This window comes from Vicugna pacos, chromosome 13, assembly GCF_048564905.1.
Source record: "Vicugna pacos chromosome 13, VicPac4, whole genome shotgun sequence".
Lineage (NCBI taxonomy): Eukaryota > Metazoa > Chordata > Mammalia > Artiodactyla > Camelidae > Vicugna > Vicugna pacos.
In genome coordinates, this window is record NC_132999.1 from 3,165,001 (window position 1) to 3,173,695 (window position 8,695).

General features: G+C 52.1%; 1 protein-coding gene across 4 annotated transcripts in view; it reads right to left on the reverse strand.

The window, feature by feature from the left end:
* LMO4 (LIM domain only 4) overlaps window positions 1-7,370 on the reverse strand; it is a 17,221-nt gene extending 9,851 nt beyond the window's left edge. Inside the window, exons 1-2 of one of the 4 annotated variants that reach the window (XM_006205920.4) lie at window positions 6,556-7,370; window positions 3,572-3,810 (exon numbers count right to left, since the gene is read on the reverse strand). In XM_006205920.4, coding sequence (XP_006205982.1) covers window positions 3,572-3,807 — 236 coding nt within the window. In that variant the 5' untranslated portion in view covers window positions 3,808-3,810; window positions 6,556-7,370. Of the gene's footprint in view, window positions 1-3,571; window positions 3,811-4,003; window positions 4,168-4,220; window positions 6,474-6,555 lie in introns of those variants that run through there. The other 3 variants (XM_072974032.1, XM_072974033.1, XM_006205918.4) reach the window with 3 other exon arrangements.
* Between the last annotated feature and the right edge of the window lie 1,325 nt (window positions 7,371-8,695).

Genomic DNA, 8,695 nt, shown 5'->3' on the forward strand with positions numbered 1-8,695 from the left:
CAACTATTAGATTTACCTAGCACGTCCTATTGGAAAAGTGCCATTTAATTACCTAGCCTGTTCAATTAAAGGGACAGCATTCTCTGAATATAGCAGCTTGCTGTTGATTACCAGGGAAATGAACTCGCTGTCTGGCGGCGCCTCCATTCCTAACGCTACCCCCTCCCCAAACACACCCTTCACCACCGAGCACCACCAATTCCCCCGCCCGGGCCCCCACCCCCGGCCGCGCGGCGCTCACTGCGGCTGCGGGCGCCACGTGAACCGCCCGAGTGGAGCCCGGGGAGAGAAAGCGCGACCCACTCGCCCGGCGCCCGCCCTACGCTCGCCCCCTCGCGGGCCCGAGGCCGCCGACCGGCTGGGCGCCCGGACCGCGGCCTCGGGCGGCGCCGCCCCCCGCCTCCCCCCCACCGCCCCCGCGCCCGGCCGATCCAGCAGCGAGACCCGGCACGCCGAGGACCGCCACCAGGGCTTCCGGCGCGTTTCCTCGCCGCCCCGGACCTGGAGCCCCACCCGTCGATCTCTGAACTTCCTCCTTCTCGCTGCACTTTCCGCGCCAGTCTTCGGGCCCAAGGTGGGGGGGTGGAGGAAGGAGGACTCAAAGAGAGAGAAGCGGAGTTTCTGAAGCTACTTGGTGGCGCAGGGATTGTGCTGGGCGGCGGGGGGAGGTGTCAGGAACGGGGGTGGGGGCGCTTCCGAGGTTCACGACTTTCGTGATTTTCTAAGGTGGCGGGGGCCAGGCAGGCGTTGGCCCCTTTAAGATGCACCCGCCCCTTCCTCTCCCCTCCCCCCCAACAAGACTTTCCCTCCCTCTCTTAGAGGCCAATTTTGTTAATTAAATGTTTTGTTTGCGACGCAGCTCTCATTCATTGCGGACACGTCATTCGGAGCAGATCTAAGCCAGAGACCAGATCTCATTAGATAAAGCCCATCAGAACTAAGAAAATGGAGGAGCCACTAATTAAAGCTTTTAATTGTGCGGATTCGCTGCAGCAAGGCAGCCGCTTTATCTGAAATCTTGGAGAAGAGGCAGAAGCCCAGCTCTGCCCAATCGACACTTGGTCGCGCAGGGGGAAGGGACTAGGGAAAAACTGCACAGCACCCCCCTCCCCAAGCCGAGCCCCCGCCTCCTCCAGCTCTCCCGAAGCTTTTTAGCCTGATCTTGGTTGTTTTCAAAAAACCACAACCTGAAAGTCAGACAGTTTAAAAGCCCCTTAATAAATCGCTCTGTGGTCCCAGCCCGGGCCGAAGAGCCAAAGGGTCCCCTTCACCTGGAGGCCAGCGAGCGGATTAGTCCACTGCTCAGCGACGGTCCCAGCAGAATTGAAAGCTCCTCCGACAAGTGGACTGAAGGGAGACTGGGGAGGGAGTAGCCCAGAGGAAAAGGAAGGCGCGAGCCTCCCCCCACCCCTTCCCACCCTTTTGGCATCTTGATGGGCAAAGAGAACACAGAAAGAGGACTTCTTCCGAGATCCCCTAAACTTGGGGGCAGGGAGTTGGGGAGGTCTGGTGCTAAGCCCCGAGCAGGGTGAAGAAAGGATCAATTTGATACGGAGCCAGAACTCTGGACAAATCTAAGGGTCTCAGGGTAGTCTCTAGTTCAAGAGCAAGCCTGGATCCAGTTTTCAAAGTCAGGGGAAAAGAAAGGAAGGGATAATATGGGCCCAATTAATTAAGGCTTGGGGCTGGGTATATATCGTCCATTGCTGCATTAAGCCATGAGAAAACACCAAATGGGCATTTATATTTGTTCCCAAGAATAGGGAAAGGAATGGAGGCGATTCCCAGGGAGCCACTTGCCTAAACTTGTCCTGAGGGAATGCAAGTAGACCCATCTTCTTTTTAATTAGTGGTAATCAGAAGCGCAGGTTTCTGAAGGCACTTGGAGAAAAGATGAATCTGTACCATTTACCGCTTCTGAACAGCACTGTCAATTTCTCCCCTTTAAACCACCCTCCTTCTTACCACAGTTTTGCTCTCTATTTAATTACAATACTGTCAGGGCTCATGGCATTGCTTGGAAGGAGAACCAGAAAGCATTCCACCCATGCTCCTGCTGATTGTCCAACATTTACTTCTAAAAGAACACTTAGTGAAATTAATGCTTCCATTTTAATTTAAAAACAAAAGCCTTCTCCCCTCCTGAATTTCTTTTACTTGGCTGATTGAGGATGCCAGCAAAGAGGACATAGGTTGCATTATCGGAATAACCAAATGTCATCCTACCCCATCATTTTACACTAATAATATCGCTGGGGTAAACATACTCGTACTCAGCTCAGCTCTGAACTGCACAGGGATCTTTTACAGGTTTAGACGCAGGGAGAGGGAATCACAATAGAGACAAACTTTGAACAAAATATCTCATCCATTGATGCACCCAGACTGAAGAAGGAGCAAAAATTTCTAATTTCCATAAAGAAAAAATGGTGTAGGGCAGAAATTTAAACAGAACGCAGTTCTTAAAGGTGAGCGGTTCTCTAGTATCAACTGTGTGCGTGTGGGTTTTTTTTTTAATTACTGGATGTTGAAACAGAACACCTCCTAGAAGCATTCATGTGCATCAGTCTATCAAACCATTTACTCAAATTAAATGTGTAATCCTTCAAATGCCTCCTTTCAAATTAATGAGTTTAAGTAGCTTGAGTTCACCTGAAAAGATCCTATAGGCACCTGACCTCCTGAATTCTTTCCATTAATTGCACTGAAACTTGTTGGCAAAGACTGCTTACATGGGCATATGAATGTTCCTATACACTGCTTTAAAATGCAAGATTAGTATAATTCTATAGCCTCTTTTCCTAAATCTCTTTTGGGGATCAAGGGTAGTGATACAAATGACAACAACAAAAAAACCCAAATCTGAACATTTCTCAACTGAAAGACCTGCAGATTCTACATTACAAACCACACACTAACACTGAGCGTTGCAAGCCTCCCAGTACCAGTGTATAAAGAGAAACATTACCATTAAGTTTTTTTTTTCTTGTTCGGGTTTCTCTGTTATAAGAATTACAAGTCTTAAAACTGATGGGTAATCAGCATTTTTCACAAGGAGCACAAAGAATGAGTCAGTTTTCCACTCGAAAAAGTTTAAAGGTGCCTATGTAAATATAAGTAACCATTACCATAGACAAATCATTTCTCATTAACCACACTTATTTTTAAGTCAGTCTTTTGTCTCTGAGTTCCTATGTGGGTGCCTATCTTGCTTTAAGAAAGCAGTTTAACTCCCACTTGAAATGTTTATTTTTAGTGGCGGATCCAGTTGAGGCTGACCACTTGAAATTCTGGTCCGAGAGTGCCCAACCTTTGCACACCTAGTGGCCCAGTCCCACCAGTCAGGCAGTTTTCACATAATGGGGCCTTCACCATTAACTTGCCTTTAAAAATTAGAAGATTAACAGAGGCTTCTCTAACACCTTAAATTTCGGCCAACCAGGAGGGTTTTGAGGTGAAGGCTACACTTAATTCTCATGGGTGCCCTGCTCCCGTCCTTGAAACGCCTGGTAACCTCTGGCCTTGCCATCGCTCTGCCGGCCCATGTCGGAGAAAGGCAGCCAAGTCTTACCTAATGTAGTCATTTCGGCAAAGGATCATGCCACTCTTGGTGTAACAGGACGTGCCGATGTCGCCCAGCTGCGCCTGGCAGCAGGAGCACTTGAGGCACCGGCTGTGCCAGTAGCTGTCCATGGCATAGAGCAGAAAGCGGTCCGCGATCTTGCCCCCGCAGCCTGCGCACCGCTTCCAGGAGAGGGAGCCGGCCGTCACCGGGGGCGGCTGTGAGCTGCTGCCCGGATTCACCATGGTCTGCAGAGGGCGGGAAGTGGACAGGGAGAGAAAGACAAAACAGGGGCGATGCAAAAAGTTAGTAATCGCCGCGCGAGAGAGCGAGCCCGTTTTCCCCGAGGGCTGCTGGAAGGAAGCAGCAGGGCAAGGGCGGGAAGGAGGATGAGGGGGAGAGGGAAGGAGGGAGGCTTGCCGGCAGCAGCCGCCTGTTTACTTTTCTCAAGCTTTGTTCTGGGGCCACGAGCTCCTCTCAACTTTCCAGCGCTCGCCGCCGCTGACAATTTCAGCTTGGGTACTGTCAAAACTCCGAGAACCAGGCTCCGCCGCGCGCTCCACCCCTCGCGGCGCCTCCTCCCGGCCCCCGCCTCCGCCCACTGCCCCCTCCTCCCCTCCTCCGCCGCCCGCCTCCAGCAAATGAGGGTCAAACCCACCCACCGCCGCGCCCGGCCCCTCCCCGGGCCCCGCCGAGACCCGAGCTCTAGCCGAGGGGAGTGGGGAGGCGGCCCCCGCCGGAGCCACGTTCCCTCCCGAGCTCTGCCCCGGGAAGTGCAGCTGCAGTTCACAAGTTGGAAATAGTTGGGCTTTCAGAAAGGGAAGGAGGGAGGAACCGGCAGAGGGGAGATGGAGAGCGTGGTGGTGGGAGGGGAGGCGAAGGGACGGGAGGGGGGGTTGCGGTGTGTAAAGTTGCGAAACTGGTTTTTCGTATTTTAAACAGCACCTTTCACATGCCATTGTGGTGACCGCCATCTCCCATTATTGTTTCAAATCTCATTTCATTTTGAAGATCAATGAGTGTTTTCTCTGGGTTTTCAGGACACAGGCAAGAATAATAGATCATTGAACTTTAGGATGCCTGTTAACTTCCTATACAAACACTCTCCACTTTGGTCTCACTAATCTGCCCTTGATCAGCAATTTAAATGCTAAAGCTTTGTTCCTCCAAAAGGGCGGAGGGGTGGGGGGGGGGGGTATGTTACAGATAACATGCGAGAAGGTACTGTTAAAGGATGCACAAGTTACATCCCAGCCAGTCCTGCTGTCACCAAAAACTGCTTTTAAAAATTCCCCACTCTTTCTAATGAATGTCACGAGAGAAGCAACTGGGGTATAATATAGGAATCAATTTATAAAGCTTAGCCTAAACCGATTAATTTGTTGCCTCCAATCCTGAGTCCAATAAAGTCCTAGTGTTCCTCCAGTCACTTATTCTATAAAAAGATCAAGTTATTTACTGCCAATTAAGCAGCCTGTTTTGTCTTTGTCCTCTGTAAGCCGAGAGTGTGGGCTCCCCCCGAGGCTCCCGGCTATCTGCTCAAGACATTCAGTTGATACCTCAGAAGGGAGAGGGCGAACTTTGCCTGTCCCCGGCCCAACTTGGCTGCTGCAAAAAAACGAGGGGAAGGGAACCAAACAAGGACTCGGGTTCCTTAAATAGGCCGATTTTAAACACATTTCCTCCGAAAGAGTCCCGGAACGTGTGTCCAGTGACCGCACAATAAACCAGAATAAGAACTGCACCAATTAAGCTGTAACAAAACCCTGCGACTTTGGAAACAGGACCACTCTAAAACCCATTAGCATTGCATTTATCCGAATGCATCATACCTTTATGTAAATTGATTTATCTGATGCATTTACTCGAGGAATTGCTTTTTGTTACAATTTCAGCCCTAACCCAAATGAATCTGCATTTCCTGCCCTAGGTCTTTAAACTGCACCCCCCTGCCACCCCGCAACGTTTTAATCGCTCCGAATTCCTTTTTAAAAAAAGGAGAGGGAGGGAGGAGATTCCAAGCTCTTCCCCGCCCCCATCTTTGGTGAGAGGTAAATATATATGTATTTTTTTTTAAAGGAAACATTACACTGAGAAAAGCATCCAGTAACCCCATTAGCTAAAGCTCTTAAGGACAAGCAATACCTTAATGCTGATTAAATCTAAAAGAGATGAATCAAGAGGACTGACCAGAAACTGACTCCCCTGATAACTAAGGACGGGCCCTCATCAAGTTTCATTTAGAGTTGGAAAAAAAAAAGAAAGCTTTTAAGTTAAATAGGCTTATACTCTAGTAATTACATAGCCAAGCAATTTAGGTCCTGGGATAGTCGGTGAAATAGAAAGCAGAACTGGCAGCTAGAGGCAAAATCTGCCCCCCTTTAACAACGTCTCTGGTGTTTTTTAATGGAGACCAAGGGAGGGACAAACGTAGCGCTGGCAATTTGTAGTACAAAAATGGATGCTTAATTCATGTCTTGATTTTAATTAGGTGATTCACCGGATTTCTCTTGGATTGGAACAAAAGACTTATAAGCCAAGAGGAATTTTTTTTTAAAGAACCAGCAATACCGAACCCTGCTCACTTGGATCCTTTCTGCCACTGTTTCAAAAATCGTGTTGGGGGAGGAGGGTCGTGACTATTTACCCCTCTCTACTTCTCAGGCTTAAACCCTTAAAGCACCTCCTGCCTTTCCCTTCGGAACTAGAAATATCCCCACCCCCCTCCAAGGTCCCCACCAGCCCCGGGTACGAGAGGAACCCTTTTGTAAGCCGGAACCGCTACAAAGCTGGCGGCCCGGGGCTGCCCTCCGTGCTAGCTCGCAGGCCGGCCTCGGTAGTTTCAGACTCGCGCATTATCTAAGCCGACGTATTGTTTACTTGCAATTTGGGACGGTCAAGGGAAGGAAGCCAAAGAAAACAGCCCCGGCCCAAATCGGCCCCCTCCTCCCTGCCCCCCACCCCTGCCCGCGGCTCCCCAGCGGTCCCCTTACCTGCTTTTCCCCTATATTGCAATATTGCGAGAGGCGGCGGCGGCGAAATGCGAGCGAAGCCGCTCGGCTTCCAAGGAAGGGGCGCCGGGGCTGGCGGAGCTGGAGGGAGGGGGGGATGTTCTCGCAGAAGCAGGAAAGGGGAGGAGGGGGCTAAGGGCTGCTTTTTTTTTTTTTTTAACGCGCTGCTCCGGGGCTGGGTTGGGGAGCCCCGCGTAAGTGGCAGGCGGCCGGGAGCAGAAGTGTCAGTCTCGGTCCTCGTCGTTCTCCTCCGCCCCCGGCTCCGCGCGAGCAGCTGCAGGAGCCCTCGGCCCGCGCGGCGCGGCTTCAGGCGCGGCGCAGCGGCAGCAACTGCTGCAATCGCTGCTGCAAGTTTGGCAATGTGGCTTCACTTTGTATATTCCCCCGCCCGGCGGCCCCCGCCCCGCCCGCGCTCCTCCCGCTCCTCCTCCTCCTCCGTCGGCCTCCCTCCCGCGCGCCCGCCCGCCCGCCCGCCCGCTCGCTTGGGGCTGCTGGCGGCGGCGGCGGCCGCTCGGCCGAGCTTCCTGCACCTCCAGCCGGGGAGCGGCCGCAGACACAACAGCCCCGGGAGCGGCGGCGGCGGCGGCCGAGGCCGGGAGGCGGGCGCACCCGGAAGGCGGGGAGCTGCACCGCGCGCCGGAGCCCGCGCCGCGGCCGGGGCTGCTGCCGGGGCTGCTGCTGCCCGGCTCGGAGGCGGCGGCGGCGGCGGCGCTGGCCTCTAGCCGGCTCGCTCGCTCCCTCCGCGGCTCTTACACATGTGTTACTGACAGAGCAAAATCCCAACTACTCCCGGGCTCTGCCGCCGACGTCAGCGACCCTCAGCCACTGGGCGTCCGGATTGTTCAGGCGGAATAATAAAACCTGCCAATCCGGGGAAGGACAAAGGGATGACTGAAACGAGACTCCGGGGGCGGGGGAGAGAGGGAGGCGGCGGAGCGGGCCGCGGCAGGAGCGGGGCAGGGCCGGAATCAGGTGGGGAGAAGTCACCCGGGGGCCGCCGACCCTGCCGGGGGGGACCCCCGCGGCCCGGGATCGCGAGCCCCGGCGCCGGGTACCGCAGCTGCCCTCCCGGCGCGCGGAGGACCCTCGGGACCCGCACCCGCTTTCCCCTCGGGGATGGCCCGCCCCTCGCGCCGAGACGAGCCCCTTAGGAAACTTAGTTCACATCTGCCTCAGTAATGGGTCTCTTCGTGTTGGGGAAGCAAAGCCTTCCCTAAATCTCAGGGCGATGGACCAAACACACACACACACACACACACACACGAGATGTTTTGTGTGGTTGTTGTTTGTTTTGTTTTTTAAATTCACGATGTCAGGGATTTTTGAACCTTAGTGGAAGTTTAATGAACAAGGTAGAAACAGTAAGGAATTCAATAGTTCCTAAATATTGCCTGCTTCCCCCTCTGCCCCCCATCAACCTGAGTATAAACGAAGTGCCCAGTAGGCATTTTATAGGGATTTGTCAATTGTTGGTGATAAAATGATCACAATCTTTACTTGCTAAGTTGAGGAAAACTTCACGGGAAAAGCCTTGCTCCTCTATCCACCCCGCTGCAGAAGATGAGAGGCAAGAATTCTCATCACCCCCAGAGTGATGGAAGTAATTGCAAGATTCAAAATCTCACAGCCTCTGGAGAGTAAGAGAGGTTACTTCTAGTATAAATCACGTTTCGAGGAATGCTTTTAGGGTACTAGTCTGAGTGTCTCTTTCCAGGGCCCCAGTTCAGCCTAGCTGCCTAGTCATTCAACTTTATCTACTCTGCCAAATAGGTTTAATAAATCTCCGATCTGAGGCTAATATTAGGTCTGATTATTATTAGTAAGTTCCAGAGAGATTTTTCTGTTGGAAATTATCATGAAAGTGCAAAGCCCTTCTGCTAAGTATCATTAAGTAAAACCAGCCTTGTGGGACAAGTTTTCATATTGTATTACAGACGGTACTGCTAGATTGAGGAAAGGAACCCGCAGAAAAATCTGGCTAGACAATGCAGATATTAAACATCTATCGTTTTAGTGTCTGTTTGGGGGGATTTCTGTCTTTTAAACCATCAAAATTAAGGCTACAAAAGAGACAATAATTATTGCCTACAACATCAAGCAGAGAACATTTAAAAATATCGGT